This window comes from Perca flavescens, chromosome 18 (genome assembly GCF_004354835.1).
Source record: "Perca flavescens isolate YP-PL-M2 chromosome 18, PFLA_1.0, whole genome shotgun sequence".
Taxonomy (NCBI): Eukaryota; Metazoa; Chordata; class Actinopteri; order Perciformes; family Percidae; genus Perca; species Perca flavescens.
The window spans coordinates 3047523-3068314 of record NC_041348.1 but is presented as its reverse complement, the minus strand read 5'-3'; the positions used below and the strand labels follow the sequence as shown (position 1 = coordinate 3068314).

The window sequence follows — 20792 nt, the reverse complement described above, 5'->3', positions numbered from 1 at the left end:
AGCATAGCATACAGTGCCAACATTGGAGAGAGAAGTATAAGTATCAGTTTATAGGCTCATTTATGGACACTAAAACCCTGGGCCTATATCTGGTGTGCGCCCACATGAAATAATTAAATTTATTCCTCCTTCGACTATGGCTAGAAATCAAGCCCCAACAACTAAAGCAAAAAATGTCAACTGTCAAATTTAAACATTTTGCAGGAGAGCAGCAGTTTTGTGTCTTAAGTTTGTTTGATGTGTATAATAAAGATAATCCTATTTAGTCCACTAAAAGTGAAGAAAAATGTAGAGAGTCATGCATAATGTAATGAACAATAAAAGACATTATATTCATTTATTTCAATACATCTTTTTAGATACATACGCTGGTTAGACACACAAAGTAGAGGTTATAGTTTACTTGGAATAGTGTAGATTAACAGACTTTCATTTCAATCAACATTATCAAACCAAGCCCAAATCTATGTTCTATTATACAGTCAACTCAATATAGGTTTACATAATTCACAACAAATAATGAAAGGGTCCCTTTGTCTTTTTTCAACCTGGACCCTTTTTTCCTGTTTTTGTGTCTGAGTGACTGATGACACAACAATCTTTGAAGTTTGCAATTTCTGAGCTGTTTCTGGTTAAACAAAAAGGATTTTACTCCTTAACAAAAATGTCTATCTCTGTAGGGATCAGTTCCATTATGTTTTCACATACTTAGAATTATAAACAGCACTTTTAGTGGCTGAAATTGAGGATGCGTATTAGCAGCCGGGTTCGCTGCTGCCGGTTACAGCTTTCTCGCTCAATACTGGGCCAATTTCAAAGATTTTTGTTCACATTAGTTACTTACACATCAATACATGGGAAAATAGGATCCAGGTTGAAAAATAGCAAAAGTGGTTTGAGTCACTATGGATCCAAAGCCTCTCTTTAAAGCTATAAAATAACAGTTCAGTATTGTGTGTCACTTCTATGGCACTTATAATGCAAATCATAAATAATCTTATCATTAAGAAAAAAAACATAGTTAGATTTACATACAACTTCCTCCTGCAGGATTTGACTTAATGTTTAATCTTTGTCAGCCTCGGCTTAGGATGATGACCATCAGTGCTAGTCCTACTACTATTAATAATGGTCAGTTCTACCAAATCAAGAAAAATGATCAAAAGATCAGTGTTCTATTTACTTTATATGACAATTAACCTAGTTTTATGATATTCATCTATACGTTTGTTACTGTCTAGTACAGGGTTCAGCAACCTTTTTAGTAGGAATTGCGATTTTAAAATGTTCTTGTTAATCAGTGTGCCATATCTGCATTAAGCCTGCCACCGTGTTATTTTTTTCCCATTGCACAGCATTCTGTGAAAAAGTCAAAAAGTACTGGCCAATCAGAGGCAGAGTAGGGCGGGTCGTCACTGAATGCGGATGGGAAAAACTACCTTAAATAACAGGCTGTGTTCTTGTAAATGGCTGTGAAAGAGCTCATTTGGCCTGGGCATTGGGACATTTTCAAAAAACTCTCTTGCACTTATTGCTAGGGTGCCATTGGTTGAGCCACTACATGCCAATGGGGGCACGCGGGCCTATGGTTGCCGACCCCTGGTCTAGTGAATATATTGACTCTTAAGAGTTGTAGGCTACAAGTGGCGCTGCATACAGTACATATGAGTTGATGTTTCCGTCTCCATAATCTGTAATGTAGAGAGAACAAGTGTTGGAGCCATAATGTAGAACATTTAAAGCCTAGATTCCCAAACTCACAAAATATATTTTCTGCTTACATGTGGCAGAAAAAGTGATTCATTGCTATTTAAACTGACAGACCCATCTCCATAGGGTAATTTACAAGGGGGATGGGCTGGATACAATCCCCCCAATATTCAAAACTGCCGTGCAACCCACCCCACAAACCAATTAGAATTTCCTTTACATAAATAGAAACATTTGAAAAATAACTTGATGCAGAAAAAAAAAGAAAAATTCACCAGATTGCAAAAAAATAGTTTGATGCTCAAAGTTTGAATTTTGTTTAAAAGTGGAGATTACTTTATCATCTAAAAGCATGAAATGCAATGCTTATTGAAAATGTGTGTCGTTAAAGATGCAACAAATGCATTGACACAAGTAAAAATTTGACTATTAATGTCTTAATATAAGACTGACCTTGGTCTTCATTTGTCTTTTGTGTATGTGGTTGAATTCAAATTCTTAGTGCTCTCAGTTTTTCCGTTTGATTTTCCCTGAGGGTGGAATGGAACATAGTTATGATACATGTTTCCATCATTTTGTGGTGTAATTCTGGATAGACCTCATGGTAAACTTACCGTTATGATCTTAAACATTTCCTCGCGAACCTGTAAATAATTACAGAAATATCTGTAAGAAACTGGGCATTTGGTAAATACAAAACAACAACATAATTGGGAACAATTTAGGGCCCCAGGCATCAAACCCAAACACAGTTGAGAATCCTTACTTATGACCACAGGATATTTGAGAGAGAACCATTTACATATTGACACTGATAAAGCATGATAGATATATTCCCATATATCAAATGACAAACTTACCTTCTGCTCTGCAAAAACCCCTGTTATCAAAAGGAAAAGGCCCTGTAAGAAAAGAAATGAAGGGCAATATTTTATTTTCATAATGATATTTTAAAACGCTATAGTGCGTAGTCTCTGCCGCCCCCATGACAAATTCTAAGTAATGACAACAAAACTGTTGTGATATGATACAAGCCTTCAGTGATCACGCACGATAGTCTTAATGAGCTTTGTAGCAGCTCATTTGGCAATGATTTGAATGTAACGGACGTTCATTAATATCAAAAAGTTAAGCACTAAAGCTTTAAATATTCAATACCACTTTTTGTTTGTGTGTTATGCTAGTAGTGACTAATGTAGCGGCTACTCTAGTGGTTTGTAGCTTGAAGACCAACCATCATTTCTCACTGCCCCCTCCTCCCCAATTCAAAGCAGTCTATAACCAGGCCTGCTCAAGACCTTTGACATGTAGGTGTAGTTCCCCTTTAAAGGGACTGCAGACTCAGTTTTAGCGCCACGGCAATCCCTAGTTACTTTACATATGAATTGAATTGAATTGAATTGAAAAAACTTTATTAATCCCGATAGGGAAACTGGTTTGCCACCAACCATACAGCAATCGAACACAATACACAACTAAAAAACAAATAAACAAACAAATAATTCTGGACTAGTAGACCAATAGACCGTGATAAGGAGACAATAAATAAATAAATAAATTATAAAAGACAAAAATAATATCCAACGGTTAACAGTGTAGGTTATAAAATCTAACCGCAGCGGGAACAAAAGACCTTCTCATGCGCTCACTAGAGCACCGAGGCATTACCAATCGCTCACTGAAAGAGCTTCGGAGTCCTTTGAACAGAGGGTGTAATGGATGCCCTTCAAAAAGCAGGACAATTTTTAGTTTTGAACTAATCCTCTTCTCTACAATAACCTCCAGTACATCAATAACTGAACCAGCTCTCTTGATTAACTTGTTTATCCTATTTTTGTCCTCAACAGATATACTGCCTCCCCAGCACAGTACAGCATAAAAAAGTACGCTAGCCAAAATCCCTTGATAAAAAACATTTAAGAGCTTTGTGCTGATGTTGAATGATCTAAGTTTTCTCAAAAAGAACAATCTCGACTGAGCCTTCTTCATTAGGACATTCGTATTCTCCTTCCAGTTTAATTTTTCGTCCAGGTATATACCTAAGAATTTATATGACTGCACTATTTCAATCAACTGCCCATTAATTGTAACTGGAAGGACCTTCTCTTTTTTCTTCCTAAAATCAATAAGAAGTTCTTTGGTCTTTCCTACGTTCAGTTTCATAAAGTTAGACTCACACCAGGTATAAAAAGACTGCACCTCCCTTCTGTAGGCAAGATCATCACCCTGATTAAGTAAACCCACTAAAGCAGTGTCATCCGAGAATTTTTGTACCCAACAAGATGGCTGACTATGCCTGTAGTCAGCAGTATAAAGAGAAAATAAAAAGGGAGATAAAACTGTGCCCTGAGGTGCTCCAGTATTAGTTAGAATGGTATCAGAATGTTTGTTACCAATCCTAACAAACTGTGGTCGTGCTAAAAGGTAATCTAAAATCCAGGCAATAGTGGTATTATGCAATTTAAAATCAATTAATTTACTAGCTAAAATATGAGGCTGTATAGTATTAAAAGCACTCGAAAAGTCAAAAAACATTATCCTAACGGAACTGGCAGTAGTTTCAAGATGACTGTAAATATTGAGAACCATATATAATAGTGCATCATCTACCCCCACACCTTTCCTATATGCGAACTGCAAAGGATCCTGAAAGGCAGACACCTGCATAGTTAGATGATCTAGTACAACCCTCTCGAAACACTTCATAATGTGCGAGGTCAGAGCTATAGGCCTCAGATTTGAAAGACTGTTAGACACCTTAGCTTTTTTGGGAATAGGGACCATACTGACTGAATGATCCCAATGAGTGAAGCATACAGAATAAGTACAGGTAAAATTTGGAGAAAAGAGAGCAGTGGTATCAGTTTGGAAATTTGTATCAGTAGCTGAGCTGAGGTATTGGACATGGTATTGGAAGAGAAAAAGTTGCATTCATGTATCCCTACTATGAACATTCTGTTGGTTCTGTGGCTTTCAAATTACCTGGAAGGAATTGAGGATGGTAAAACTGTAGTTAGCAATAATAAACAGGGTTGTGTCCTCAATCAGTAGGAGCAGACCGAAGCCAAAAACCCATGTTACTCCAAAGACAGGTGTTAGGAAGACCACCACTTTAAGGATGCTTTTGGCTGTCTCCCTGTCATCTGTCTTGCTGCCTTCAGGGGCCGAGGAATTCAAGAGCGTAAGAATGACGACCACCATGGAAAAGAGATTTGTCAAAATAACAGTTCCAATAGGTAGGAAGAAAGCATGCACGGAACCCTCCAAAAGTCTCACATAAACTAGCCAGCATTTATCATCATTGTAGGGCTTGTTGGTGTATTTGCAATACACATAGCTGGATCCCACTATTAACAATGGGCAAACGTATCCCACGATGCTGGAGAAGAACATGAAGACTCTTTTCCTCAGCGGGCTGAAGACGAAGATGAGCTGGTGGACGAGCATGACGCTCATGCACAGCATCCAGCTGAACATGGCCAAGAAAAACAGGTGCTTGCATATTGTCAAAACTAGGCACCAGGTTTCGCTCAGACTCTGAGGAGAGGTGGAAGCCAAGAAACTGCAGTCACCGAGCAAGAGGAAAATGGCAATGTTCACTATGGCTGTGTGACGGAAATGGGAAAGGTTGGTCTTGACCACAGCCGACCACACTAGATATTCAACGATGAGGAAGATCAGCAAGGAGCAGATGGACACACCCAAGCCCACATTGGTGATCATATCTAGGATTGGATTAGATACATCCCTCTTGGACATGAGGACAGAGAACGCAGTCAGGTGGTTGCATTCGCAGACTGTGCCGTTACCATCACTAGTTTTGGCAGTGCATCCCACAGTCGACCAGTCGCTTTTTGTGGTGTCCCAGAAGACACAGTTAGGTTTAGTTTTGGAAGTCAGCGGCTTCTGGGGGAACTGCAGTCGAATTCCTAAAGACGAATCGCTGTTGTTCTCAAGTGTGGCTGATATTAAGAGGCTTGTTGGCTCCGATGTTTCGATGGTGCTTCTTAATTTATCCATTAGATTTTTCACAGCAACAGTTTTCATTATTCCGTTGGTCTTGTTCAGATTCACGCTAATGTCAAACACAGAAATATTACAGTCACTCCTAGAGCAGAATTTGAGGTCTAAATTAGAACTCTTCACTCCATTGCTCGTGTTGACCTTGATATTCTTCACCAGACTCTCCACAGACTGAAGGTAGGTCGATGAGATGTTCTGAACAACAGAAATGTTGGCTCCATTCCAGGTCTTGTTCAACATATTGCTTGCTGCATTAACAATATCCTGAAACAGAAGAATAAAACAAAAATCAGTGCTGAGACAACGTCTATCTACAGTAGGGATATCCTAAAGGTCCAATATGCAATTTATTTACTATAATAAATTCAAAAATGACCCCAATGCCTCATCAGATTTTAAGATAACATGCTAATTTGAAATACTATCTTTTCTGACATCAATGCTAATGCCAGTATTTTCTCCTTTCTCCAAATTTTCGTAATCTTTAAAAATAAAAGGCTCAACAGAGATAGATTCTACCCGGCATGTTTCTAACAGTTGCATGACCAGAGACGTAACAAACCCCTGGTAAATATTGGAGATGTATTTGAAAGATGGAGACAGTTTAGAGACCAAAAGGATGCAGAGTTGGATAATTTCCTCCTGAATAGGTAAGCATTAGCATCAAGCTAATTTATCACGCCAAAAGGGACGGGCATGTTATGTAATTTCAACATTTGTGTACTCACATTGAATTATATAGCTAGAGTACTCTAGTTGGTTAGTTGCAAAAACAAATGAGACACGTGGTCGAGTTAGCTCAGTTGGTAGAGCAGTACCGATTTTGAATTGCGTGTCCCGAGTCCCAACAAAAGCCTCTCGGGACGCTAAAATGTCCCGGTTTACACCAAGAGCAGCGTCAGACAATTTTGCCGGGGCTTCAGCCCACTCTCTCGCTGTTAAATGCAGGGCACCTTCAGATTTATGGATGCGCTCAGCTGTGGACAATGCTGTTACAGATGTGTTGCGTTTGTGCTCCGTGTACTTCCGCAGTAGTTTTGGTTTTCCACCTCCGATGTATAGCAGCGTACAGCCACTTCTCTAACTAAACTATTTGTCTCATTAAGACACCAGAGACCCAAACGGGGCCCTGTGTCTGTCAGGAGGTCTGAGATGTACCGTATCAGCAGAGCAATCACGTAATGCACAGCAGACTATGGTGCAGGTATAGATTATTTTCTTAAATATAGTGACTTTATTCTTGTAATAGCCTAATTGTCATATGCATATTAAGGAGGTTACTTCCCCAACAAAAGACGCAAAACAGGAGGGAGGAGTAAATGATGCCCAGGCTACATGTGTGCTGACTCAGATATAATTAGGAAGTCGATCCAAAGCAGAATAAATAGTTGAAAGCAATACAGAATGCCTAAGAGCCTTACTGCTTTATATTCCATTATGTTTTATGTTTGGATTGTAATCTGTTTCCCTTTACATAAAGATATTTGCAGCATACATTGATTCAGAAAAAGGTAGAAATTCCCCAGAATGGAGGAAGTGTTTAATGCTCAAATGTTTCAATAAATCATTTTAATTCTTTTGGTGTTATTGGAATAAATAACACTTCAAAAAATCTTTTTTAGAAAAAATCTCAACATGAATCTCACACTAAACCGTTGCAGCAATTTTGTTAATTTTACAGGAAAAAACACTGTTATTATTAGATGAGGACCCAACGATCAAAATAATGAAGTTACTGTCTGTGTCTAGGTCTGACCTGGGCTGGCATATGTTCACGTTAAAAAGCGTGTGCGTGCACAAGCACTACGGTCACGCGCAAACATGCGCGGAGTTTGCGGGGGGGCAGGGGGAGCACTGCCCCCCCTGGTAGCTGAAACGGGTAATTACATTGTTTCAAAAATGAGTGGAATAATAACTTCTGACATAACCAGATATTTTATAAATACTTTAAAAACACAAAACAACTAAATGGGGATAGGTAATACATCTGATTTCATATACTGCTTTAGTAAAAATAATTTTTTTTCAGGGCTCTGCCTCTCACCTGACACCATTGTCGACGCATATGCAGGACGCAAAAAACAATAATTAGTTGCACTAGTCGGGACATTTGTTGCACTAGTCGTGCCAACGTTACAATAAAGGTTGCCTAAATGCCATGTATATACATTTGCTGTCAGCTTACTAATTGAATGCGCGTTTTGTGTAGATTTGGACTTTGATACGTTTTATTCACCTCGTTCACCTGTTTGGAGCTGACTGGTGAATGTGACGCTTGTATAGGCCTTGCTGGATACACCGTGACTCTGTTTGGGAATCTACTGATCGCTGTGGATGACTTGTTTTCATGTCATTGGATTACGGCAAAATACGGATCTTTTTTCTTAACGTGTCTTAACATTTTATGGTGCGATTGCGCTTGGTTTCTGCGTTTGGAGAGGTATCTCAACAGACTGGAGGTCCAACACTGATTGTTCACTGTTAACCTACATGTTAGTTGAATTTAAGTGTCGGGGCATTCTGCCACCGTCTGTCTATTGTGCTCCAACACAGCCGTGCCCACGGGCGTCAGTTTGGTTTGAAATGTGCTGGGGACAGAGACGCATCAGGAGGTACATTTCCAGAAGTGCTGGGTACAATGACGCATACGTTTTTTTCTCTTTCGCGCAGGTCAGATTTAATGTACGTAAACAATGACCAATGATTACCAAATTTCTCTCTAATATTGCTGCTCATAACCACGGAAAACTGTCAAAAAATAGAACCCAAAGTCCAATTATTATGGACGTTATCTGACATTTAGCGTTTCTGCTTCACATTTTCAGCAGGGCAGCGGAGCAGCTGTTGGTTGACTCCCCACGGTTCTCATGGGCTTTATAAGTCCTAACATGAAAAAGCTTAACGTGGTTTAATATACCTAAACAACCATCAATCATCACCACATTTCTGGTTAGATTTTTTGACAGTTTTCAGTGGTTATGAGGAGCAATATGAGAGAAATTTGGTAATCATTGTTTAGGTACAAGCTTTTTCCTCGCTTTTTCCTCGCCATAGCCTGTCAAGTTCTTTTGACAGGCATAAGTATTCATTTCAAGATATGGCCATGATACATTTGGTGATCGTTGTTGAGGTACATTAAACCACGTTAAGCTTTTTCACGTTAAGCAGAACAGGCAGCGTTGTGAACAGAGAAGCGTTCAGCCTGCCCTGTGGGGACAGAGATTGTTGGGGATTTTTTGCATCTGTCGCTCAAGAATTATATGCGTTATGGACTTCTTTTTTTAACTAAATTGAGCTCGAGGTTTTAAATTGTTACAATGTAAATTCAAATCTGCTTAAAAAAATAAACCTATGTTTATTTAGCATGTTTGTTTTGTCCATATGTGATCGTGCTGTGTTCCCCAGGTCTCAGTTGCTACAATGAGTTTTTTTTTTTTTTTTTTGCCCCCCTGGCTCGAATTTCAAACTCCGCCTATGTGCGCAACGTGTCCCGGTTTTAGTTCTGGGAAATCTGGTCACCCTACCTAAAAATGCCCCAAAAAAATAATCTTTAAAAAACAAACAAACAAACAAAAAAAAATTGAGACACAGCCAGTAAAGTGGTTATAAATAAACTGGTCCTGGCTAACACCGCCATGCTAACCCTGCTAACTGCTAGCTAACGTTACCGGAGGACCAGGCAAGCGGGCCATGGCTGTTTACAACGTGTCTCCTGTTCAGCGGCCGTAGCCGACAGTGGTGAGTTATTTTATGCCAAGAGAGGGGGGGCTGTAAATCAGGAAGAGAGGACTGTGAGTTTGCAGTGTGTTTAGCGATTGTTGCCGTAATTCTAAGCCGTATTGGCTTAGAAGTGTGTTTAGTCGGCTGGAGAGGATGGCAAGATAGTGTTATTTTTAGTGGTTCTCCCCATAATTCTAAGCCGAGGAAGTGTGTCTGTCCGTCGAGTGGAGAGGACAGCGAGGTTGTTGTGTTGTAGCGGTTCCTATAGTCATTCTAAGCTGAAAAAGTGTGCCTGTCAGTTGGGTACAGTGCTCCGCGTGAGCACGGTCACATTTTTCAGGTCACGTGATTCCGGCGGGAGTCCCGCGGTACGGGAGTCAATTTTACTGTCGGTAACGTGTTCGGGACACAGACATCTTCTAACAGTAAACAAACTGGGAACTATACTCTCAGACAGGCTTGCTGCAAAGCAAATCATTCTGCCCAAGTACTATATTCTTCCGCCTGAGAATATAGTTCCCGGTTTGTTTACGGTTAGAAGATCGCTGTGTCTCATGTTACGTTGTTTTTGTACACGCTGTGATTCTACAAATCGCAACATGTAAATAGGAACATGTTGGAGTTATTTTGTCATTTATTCGGAGCAGTAGGATTGCTGGAACCATTCACCTGCATGTTCTGTGCTGGCCTGATGTCACTGGAGCCGTCAGACACAACACACACGGAGATGAGAAGGGTATGTATCAACTTATCTAACTCTGGGGGTTACGGTGAATAAGCTAAATTCCCAATAAGTCGGCGTGTTCCTTTATTGCAAAACAGTGTTGCAGCACTGCTGTGCCTTACCTCAGCCTAAAAGTTCACTGCGTACGCTAATGAAAATTAGAAAGAGTGAAAGTGACAAATTAAATGGGCAAAAGTGGTGTGCGTTCTGACACTCAGATTACCAAAATGCACGGATTTGCTAAACTCAAGTGACCAAATATTTAGCTAGCAGCTTCATATTTTTGCAATTGTTGTTAGTTGCTTTTGCCGGTTATGATGACGTTTATGGCAGCCGGTTATGTCATTGCTACTTAATGTTTTAGTAATCTACCTCTTAATTAGCTTTACTTTCTTTCATGTCATATCAATAATTAAAATGAATCAAATGACCACAGCAAACAGTTCAATTGCCTTTCTATCCATTTTATTTCTATGGTCACGCGTCGTACTAGTTGGCCTTTGGATATTGTGATGTGTGAGTTAAGTAATTACGTCAACACATTCTCTCTCCCAACTTGTCAAATAATGATGCTTGATTAGGACCCCTTGGTGTAACTTTTTAATGCTCTGGGTATCCCCTTGGCATCATTTTTCAACGTGCATGATCAGGACCATGTGGCAATTTTTGATTCTTTGGGTTGGAACCCCATTTTTCGAAAGCCCTGGGTAAAACTACTTGGTAAGGGTTGGGAAAAAATCCTGGGTGAGGTTAAAAAAAATTGTGTGTTGACACGCGGAACAAGAACGGGACATGTGTCCTGGGTTAAAAAGTCCTTTGTTGTTTGACCCATACACCACCCAACCGTTTGCAGATTTGGTGCGTCACATACAGAGGCTAAAGGATATTTAGGGTATGTAGTACTGCAGTATTTCACAAGTTGGGGGTGTGAACTAGTTGGTTACGTGGAATCCTGGGCCGCCTTCAATTGAGGTCAAAGGTGCTACAAGACTTTTTTCCATTTTTGTTACCGTACAATTTTAATAATGTTTTTTTTTACTTGCTGATACTGCTGCCCTCAACACAGTTTAAGATGAACCTGGGCCTTCCGAAATAACTGAAATCACAGCTTAGAGTGAAAGCTACTCAGCTAATGGCTTTTCATGGAATCTAGTTGTCCCACACCGGTGTGCCTCACTGCAGGGAAAAACTATCAAATGTGGCAATGGTGCCACATTTGTCTTGGAACGGCAGCTTATCATCCTCTTCTGTTCTCATGTGATCTTGAACGTTTGAAACCCATGGGACTATCTTTTATCAAGTGATCTCGGTGTAGAATTTTGGTCATGTGATAACAGATGGTCCTATGGAGGAATATTAAAAACAAGTAGCCTACGTGTGACCTTGTTAAAGGTTTCTGTTTTCAAACAGCATTTTCCATAGTCAAGCATAAACCTTCAAGCTCAAAACTCTACATGTAATACAGTAAAAGAAATAATAATCAATAGAGGCTTACAGGAAAGAGATCATCTTGCAAGGCAACATTTGCTGATCCACTGGACATTGCATCAAGAACATTGACGGAAGCTCTAATGTCAGCAATAGAGTTATTGGAACCAGAAGCCAATAGAGCAATAGAGCTGTTCTTAAGTCCTCCAAATATAACCACGGCCACGTCCTGGGTAGCCCCTAGTCCCTTCACGAAGTTCTAGAAAAAAGAATTATTTGTAACAATGAACAAAAGCATACAAATTATATCTCCAAAAATAAAAAGTTCTGTTTTAGTGGTCAAAATAACAGGCTTCCTAAAGACAATATATATATATTTTTAAAGTCCAATTAAATTTTAAAGGGGGGTTTCAAGATGAAGTGGACAATTTGGAATAATTTCCCTTACTATATGGAATTATATGGCTCTATATGTGAAGGCTTTACACAGTAGTAAGTAATGATAAAAATAAAAATAAAAAGTAGACAGTTTCATCATATTGTTTATCGTTTCAATACACAAAATCAATGTAGGTGTGGAGTTTTAAGATATTTAGTTGGCATCAGGTCACTGCAATATTCAGAAATTAGCTAGCTAGAAATGTGAATTTATCTCAGATTCCTAAATATAACAAGTCCATATCACAGTAATTTGAGTTACGAATAATAACATTACATTTTGGCAACAAACAGTATGAACTTTGTTTACATTAGCAAGCTATCTGTTTAGCATAATGTGGTTGGCATTTTTAATAGTGTCATTTATAACGTTTTCGATGAAGCCTTTTATTTTCAGTAACATTCTAATGATCTTGTAAGCTAATTTAAACGCAGTCTCAGAGCAGTGAGGTGACATGGTAAAGAGACAAATCTTGATAGGTCATCCTGTGTCCTGTATCCTGTATAGAATGTTATAAAGCTTTTGTTTTTGGAGAACGACTTTGGAGAAAGAACTTTTCTTTTGTGAAATTTTTGGTCCATTAATTTACTCAAAGTTACTCACAACTTTTATACAGTATAATACAATATAATATTGCCATGTGAATGTGTAATGTTTGACAGTAAAGTCAGTAGGGTCATGAGCTGTAATGCCACACTCACGTCTGCAGCATCTACAACTTTGTTCAACTGTTCGCTGACGCAGTAGGAGCTCACTGGTGTCCAGGTAGTGTCTTTACAAGTGCGTGACTTATAGCCAACCCTGCCCACTTCACATGTTCGATTAATCACTGTGGCACCGCCTGGGGTTTTTGGCCAAACCTCTTGATTTATCGACTCTTCGTTGCAAAACGGTGCACCCGCTTGGAGAAAAATATAGGGAATCATTAGTTGACGCAAAAACTAAAAACTATAAACAAAGTAATATAGTATTCTGTCAATGTGAGAATATATCATATATTATACCATAGGCTAAATTCAAAATAAAGCAGATTTAGTAGAATAAAAACATGTAAAAAAGCAGTTACCATAAATTACTGGGATATTCACTTGTGCAGTTCTTGTTTGTCCTATTGTGTTCTGAAAAGTGACATTTACATATTGTGCTTCGGGGATTTTCTGGCAACTGACGTCAGCGTTAAAATCATAGACCAGGTTACCTCCATCAGCTGTAAAGAAAATGGATATTAGTTTTAGGGTTAGGTTTGTGGTTGTGGAAATGTATCTATTTTGCAGAAATGTGAATTTAAATTTGCGTTAAAGTTATCAATTATGGCAGAGTTTTAATGCTGAACAGAAGAAAACAAGACAGATTTGACAGATACTGTAGGTTTGTCATACTTTGGTTATTTAGATAGTTTTTTATTCCACCCTTGTCGTTCCACCAAACAACAAAGCTCTCTGTGCTGTTTGCGATGGTGGCAGTGACCTTTATAGGTTGAGTCTTTGTGTTCGGCCATCCTGAACAATCTGCGGCAAGAGGGTTGATCGTCAAGGTGATCACATCAGGCAGGAGTGCCACATTCAGTTGTGCCTTGGCTGTCTGCCTGACTGACCCAGTGGTGAATCCACACTCGTATGTGCCTGCAGGGAACACAAAGGCAAATTCACACTAAGTCTGGATATGACTTTTTCTCTCGCTAAGGACTTAGATCAGAAGTTTTACCAGCAGATTGTCTTGGAATTAAACAAACCCATTAAACAGAAGTATCAAAAGTTGAAGATAAAAAGCCCCCCTGTGGCTGATATAGTGATTATGATATTATTAAGGCTGTCAAAATGTACGCCATAATAACGAGCTAACGCAAATTCCTTTCCCTTTTAAATTTTTTTTTATGCGCGATTAACGCACACCCGGTCTGTGATTTTGCGCAGTTCTTAGGGAAATCAGGGAGCGATTCAGCAGTAGCGTTGTGGATAATGTTGCCAACTTGGTGACTTTCTCGCTAGATTTAGTGACTTTTTAAACCCTCTTAGCAGTAATTCCATTGCGATTCATTCCCATGCAGTCAACAGCGCTGCTCTCTCCCCCTCTCTCCTCCTGCCTACTTGGAGCAGATGACCAATTATAGAAGGCCGGCTTAGAGTTGCGTAAGACTTAGCCGAGCGTAGAAAAAACTGTTGAAACTGGAGTGTCCAGAATAGTTGGAAATCTGAATGTTTTAGCTCACGGGCAGGGGCGTAGCACAAGACCCTGGGCCCTATGCATAGGCAGTCCTGATGGGCCCCCATGCTCCTCAACACCCCCCCCAAAAAAATAAATAATAATAATCGGGCCTAGATGTTTATAGGGTAATAACTATTAGTTATAAGTAATGCTTAGAGTAGCCTGATAACACACATTTCAAACCTCCTTTGTCAACATTCTCTAGCCTACTTTACTGTGGTTACTCCTACATTTTGTTTGTTTTCTCTGTACCTTTACTTGCCAACCTGCCTACTATGGTGTCTCTCTGATCATCTGTTAATTTATCTGGCCATAGTCCTGGATCCTCTGGCAAAAACTGGTCTGCAGTGCTCTGCCTACTTTCCAGTTCCATCCATCCATCCATCCATCTTCGTCCGCTTATCCGGTGTCGGGTCGCGGGGGGAGCAGCTCCAACAGGGGACCCCAAACTTCCCTTTCCCGAGCAACATTAACCAGCTCTGACTGGGGGATCCCGAGGCGTTCCCAGGCCAGGTTGGAGATATAATCCCTCCACCTAGTCCTGGGTCTTCCCCGAGGCCTCCTCCCAGCTGGACGTGCCTGGAAATTCTGAAAATTCCAGTTCCTCAGCTCTTATTTCCACACTGTGCTCAGAGCTCCCTGCTCAATCCTCAATCAGATGTTCTCTGTCATCTTTCTCTATGAAGGATACATCTGATATTAACCTCTTATCCTAATTGTAACCTAATATAATAAAACACACTAATATGTTAGTGTTACTTAACACCTTTAAGTTAAAATGGCTAAACATGGTTTGCTTTAATTTTGATATAAGCTTCCCTTGTCTCAAATCCAAACAGGAGGATGAGGGGTCTGTTGCTCCCTGCTGTGACAGTTTCTGAAACTGAGGGCCATGTCTTCCACAATGTTAAGATCTGCTTCTACTGAATCTGACATAACTATAATGTTGACATGATATGTATCTACCGATGAGCTACCAAGCTACCTATGACACTGATTAGCCTATTATTGCTAATTATAGACATTATAGCCTATTAATTTAAAATTAAACATGTTTTAAATTAGGCTATTACAATGGTGTGTTATATGCAAACAGCATTGTTAGTGTAGTTTATTTATTTAGCCTTTACCTCAGATTACAAGTATAACCAAATTATCATTTGAAAGTGTATGTTCTGCTCTTTATAAGGGTTGTTTCAGTTTGTTTTTAGCACTAACAGTCACGGAGATATTCAAGCAGTTTAGCACCATGGATTTCGTTTTCTAGTTTGTGCTCACCTCTCTTTGAAAAGAAGTCAGTTACCAATTGTTTCTCCTCATTTTGTTTTCTCTCCTCTTCCTGTCTTTCCTTTCTTTTTTGGTAGCCTGATTTGGATTTCTTTGAGAAAGACATTTCTACAGCAGAAGTTTGCGCTCCACCAGACGCTCAACTGAACTAGCTAACATAAACAAAATGCGTGCAGATGGGCTAAACCATTTGGCGCATTAGCAAGGGGTGGGTGAGACCTTAGATAGTTTTTTTTATACAAAATGTAGTCAGTCAACCAACCAAGTTATTCAGCCAATACACTAACTTTACATCTCATCTGACATGCATTATGAAATTTAATTAGGAAATGAAAATATCCGGGTGAAATAAAATATATTCCAGACTTTTCAAGGGCCCTCTGCTGGAGAACACTAATGTAGGGGGTTCTCATGCGCGGAGTTTGCGGGGGGGGGGGGGCAGGGGGAGCACTGCCCCCCATGGTAGCTGAAACGGGTAATTGCATAATTTGCATAATTAATTGCAGATGTTTCAAAAATGAGTGGAATAATTACTTCTGACATAACCAGATATTTTATAAATACTTTAAAAACACAAAACAACTAAATGGGGATAGGTAATACATCTGATTTCATATACTGCTTTAGTAAAAATAATATTTTTTCAGGGCTCTGCCTCTCACCTGAGACCATTGTCGACGCATATGCAGGACGCAAAAAACAATAATTAGTTGCACTAGTCGGGACATTTGTTGCACTAGTCGTGCCAACGTTACAATAAAGGTTGCCTAAATGCCATGCATATACATTTGCTGTCAGCTTACTAATTGAATGCGCGTTTTGTGTAGATTTGGACTTTGATACGTTTTATTCACCTCGTTCACCTGTTTGGAGCTGACTGGTGAATGTGACGCTTGTATAGGCCTTGCTGGATACACCGTGACTCTGTTTGGGAATCTACTGATCGCTGTGGATGACTTGTTTTCATGTCATTGGATTACGGCAAAATACTGATCTTTTTTCTTAACGTGTCTTAACATTTTATGGTGCGATTGCGCTTGGTTTCTGCGTTTGGAGAGGTATCTCAACAGACTGGAGGTCCAACACTGATTGCTCACTGTTAACCTACATGTTAGTTGAATTTAAGTGTCGGGGCATTCTGCCACCGTCTGTCTATTGTGCTCCAACACAGCCGTGCCCACGGGCGTCAGTTTGGTTTGAAATGTGCTGGGGACAGAGACGCATCAGGAGGTACATTTCCAGAAGTGCTGGGTACAATGGCGACACGTTTTTTTTCTTTTCGCGCAGGTCAGGTTTAATGTACGTAAACAATGACCAATGATTACCAAATTTCTCTCTAATATTGCTCCTCATAACCACGGAAAACTGTCAAAAAATAGAACCCAAAGTCCAATTATTATGGACGTTATCTGACATTTAGCGTTTCTGCTTCACATTTTCAGCAGGGCAGCGGAGCAGCTGTTGGTTGACTCCCCACGGTTCTCATGGGCTTTATAAGTCCTAACATGAAAAAGCTTAACGTGGTTTAATATACCTAAACAACCATCAATCATCACCACATTTCTGGTTAGATTTTTTTTGACAGTTTTCAGTGGTTATGAGGAGCAATATGAGAGAAATTTGGTAATCATTGTTTAGGTACAAGCTTTTTCCTCGCTTTTTCCTCGCCATAGCCTGTCAAGTTCTTTTGACAGGCATAAGTGTTCATTTCAAGATATGGCCATGATAAATTTGGTGATCGTTGTTGAGGTACATTAAACCACGTTAAGCTTTTTCACGTTAAGCAGAACAGGCAGCGTTGTGAACAGAGAAGCGTTCAGCCTGCCCTGTGGGGACAGAGATTGTTGGGGATTTTTTGCATCTGTCGCTCAAGAATTATATGCGTTATGGACTTCTTTTTTTAACTTAATTGAGCTCTAGGTTTTAAATTGTTACAATGTAAATTCAAATCTGCTTAAAAAAATAAACCTATGTTTATTTAGCATGTTTGTTTTGTCCATATGTGATCATGCTGTGTTCCCCAGGTCTCAGTTGCTACAATGAGTTTTTTTTTTTTTTTGCCCCCCTGGCTCGAATGTCAAACTCCGCCTATGGGGGTGCTATAAATAAACCATTGTCTTTATTGTAATTACAATTTTGACCTGTACACAAGTCAAAACAAGTTCTTAGCAAAAATACATTTTAACTTAGTTCAACTTTAATTTGTACTCGCCTGACCAGAGGCCTGTCACCTTCTGGAGTGTAACTCCAACACAAGACTTGTATTCCTGTGTGGCACAGTCGTAGTTCAGTTTCACCACAGTGCCTGTGTTGAGCTCAAAGCGCTGATACTGCGTGGTCATGTTCCAGCCAGAACTCCCTGACGCCTCCTCAAATGTGCATTTTAGTACTGGGTCAGACTCGTACTTCACTGTATTACTTGGGGACTCTATGGTGACCATTCCTGTGTAAAGAAAGCAATATAAATACACAGCAATACAGTAATTATGATTAGATTAGAAGTAGGAGGTATAGCCTTTTAATGGCAGTCCATTGGTCTGTGAGTCCCTACATCATCGTCATTTGTCTATCCAAGACTTTGATACGGAGCAAGATACCTTAACGTGTTGTGGTTCAATCTCCGTGGTGCATAGTCACGCATCTCAGAGGATGATTGTATTGATTTTAATGTTTGCTGACTACTTTGACCAATGGCAATTTATCTTAAAGACTTGGAAAGTTGATTTTCAAGAAATCTGTTGCCAGAGGACTTAAGTTTCTAACAAACAACACTTTTGCACTACATTGTCTATCCCAGCTTCTAAAGACCATTTTATACTTTTGAGCTCTATTTACATGGGACTAGTATTACCTAGGGACCTCTAGTAATTTGCAATAATTATGGAGGTCGTGTGGATATGCCATGTCTATAATTTGTTGAGTAAAAATTCCACAGCAAATACCTGCCATATTTTGCGAAACACAGAGGTCGTGTGATAATATTAGTCCCGTGCGAATCACCATCTCTCTGATTCAGGGTTTTATTAGCTGTGTTGGCAATTATAAATGAAAGACAGAGCCTTGACATATGTGGGGGATAATTCAGCTAAAATACAGACTCTGCTTATCCTGTGTGAATGCGCTACATGAAACACAGACGTGGGGGTCCCATGGTAATACTAGTCCCATGCAAATAGGGCTTTAGTCTTGTTTACAGGCCAGTTGCAAAAGAGAATGATCCTTAGAACCAGTGTTGGGAGTAATGCGTTACAAAAAGTAAACACGAAACATTTCGGCACAGAAAAAAAGTCTGTGAGTGTTATTTCCTGTTGCTGGAATTCGGTGGTTGAAATGACTGCAGATACAGATACATTTGCGAGATGGACATTATTTTCAGGAGTTATTTACGCTGCGTAGAAGCGAGGCGCTTTCCCGTCATTGTTCTCATGGCCAGAGACGGTATGACAACATCTGTGTACCAACAGGAAATGGTACATCAGTGCGGACAGCTGTGTGTCCGAGCAGCTGACAGATAGAAACATTGCTTGCTACATGTAAATATTAGCATTACATTTTATCAGCGGTGGAAAGTAACTATACCGTACTTCAATTAAATTGAAAGGCTTACTTTTAATTGAGCATTTTAATTTTCTCCTACTTTATACTTTTACAAAAGTAACGCAAAGGTAGTGTAAAGCATTACAATTCAAAGACAGTAATATTGTAATATTACGAATTACTCTCAAATGATGGTAACTAGTAATCTATAATGTGTTAGATTTTGGAAGTAACTTGCCCAACACTGCTTACAACATCAACCAACGTCACCTCTCTTACTGTGTGTTCGGAAACAGACACGCACCAACAAAAAACAAACATTTAAACAAAAATCATTAATCATAAAATAATCATGAAAGGCTCCCCATCATGCTCATATGTATATTTAGGCTTACAGTAACAGGTTGACTGCTACAACGCATTGCAATACGTTCTCCAAGTTCTTTAATTCACCTGGTTTCTTAATGCATAAAAATACACTGAATGTGTTAGAGGAGGATCATCATTTTTGGTTTCTATCTGAAAAATACCCCCTTTTATTATTAGGAGCTGATCAGTTTAAAAAATGATTATCATCTAAATGTTATATTCTCACACATGTAGCCAGTTTCAATAAGGTGCTGTTCACTGCAGTTTACAGTAAAACTGGATCTATTTGCAATAAACACAGGTCAGGAAATAGAAAGTGAATATAATATAATAGCAAAATGTGAATTAGCTGCTTATTATGCCCAAGATGGACTAGTCCCTGTAAATGTGTTTGGCAGTGATGTTGTAAGGCCAACATTTTACACATATTTGCACTATATACATCATTTAATATAAAAAAACAAAGACACACAGATTGATTACTGGATTTAAAAAATAAAATAAAAACCAAAGATAATTCTGATGCATCATGGCCACATATACTCAGTGCAGAACACAGAAGATAGCAGCCTATTAAGCGCGCACGTACAGCTTAGAAATAGTTAAAAGTTAACATGAACTAAATGAATGACAATAAACAGCAACACTTTTATACTGACCTACAACGTCGACCCAAAGTACAGCTTTAAGCGCAGATTCCAGGTTAGTCACAATGCTTTGAAGTGTAGAGGTGTTAAATTTGACGCTGACAGCTGCCTCAAAGCCAACAACCGTTAGACTTTAAGATTTGGAAAAGATCAATGAAAGATCATTGGTTAGTGAGAAAGAAAATATCAGTTTGTAATATGAGATTTACAACTGACAACATAGGTGAAAACCAAACGGTGAGACTTTAGCTAGTTTGTTGCAGCTTTATTTCTGACCTGAACACAGGCTACCGTGGGCCGTAGCCATGGCAAAAGAGCAAACTCCCTGCTCGCTAGCATCCCGTCCCAAAAACTGCACTTCCACTAAAACAAGTTCCTTCCCGAGGCTAATTTGCCGATGCACCGTTGCTCCATTCGGCGCTCAGAGCCACCCAAGACCATTTTTCATTGGTTGATAGAAATGCCAGTAACTACAGACTTGCAGACAGGCAGCACAGCGTCTAAGCTAACAACATGTTAACTTCACTGACTTCAGGAAATCTGTGTCACCCAACAGTCACTTATCTGAACTGGACTATTGTCTCTGAACAGTGACACTCTTAACGTTTAAACCGAAAAACACAGTCTGTTACACTATATAATATGCAGTAGCCCATGCTCATTTTTAAGGGGTCAAGACAAATTTTATTTAAGCAAATTTGAC

The 20792-nt window shown here is 39.4% G+C and overlaps 1 protein-coding gene across 1 annotated transcript; it reads right to left on the bottom strand.

Annotated features, from left to right (window-relative positions):
• Positions 1-372: 372 nt before the first annotated feature.
• Positions 373-14514, bottom strand: adgrf3b (adhesion G protein-coupled receptor F3b). Its single transcript, XM_028604475.1, has 10 exons — positions 14502-14514; positions 13424-13666; positions 13111-13251; positions 12746-12945; positions 11673-11864; positions 4693-5997; positions 2571-2612; positions 2325-2354; positions 2164-2240; positions 373-1691 (listed from the first exon to the last, which is right to left on the bottom strand). Exons 5-9 carry the CDS (start codon positions 11718-11720, stop codon positions 2172-2174), a joined length of 1494 nt encoding a protein of 497 aa, XP_028460276.1. The 5' UTR covers positions 11721-11864; positions 12746-12945; positions 13111-13251; positions 13424-13666; positions 14502-14514; the 3' UTR covers positions 373-1691; positions 2164-2171.
• Positions 14515-20792: the final 6278 nt, after the last annotated feature.

Excerpts from the sequence above, each read along its gene's own strand:
- adgrf3b (XM_028604475.1), bottom strand. The coding sequence starts at position 11,720 with ATGTCCAGTGGATCAGCAAATGTTGCCTTGCAAGATGATCTCTTTCCT. Across the intron at positions 2,613-4,692 it reads CCATCCTCAATTCCTTCCAG|GGCCTTTTCCTTTTGATAAC; the intron begins GTAATTTGAAAG and ends CTTTTCTTACAG. Across the intron at positions 2,241-2,324 it reads AAATGTTTAAGATCATAACG|GGAAAATCAAACGGAAAAAC; the intron begins GTAAGTTTACCA and ends TTCCACCCTCAG.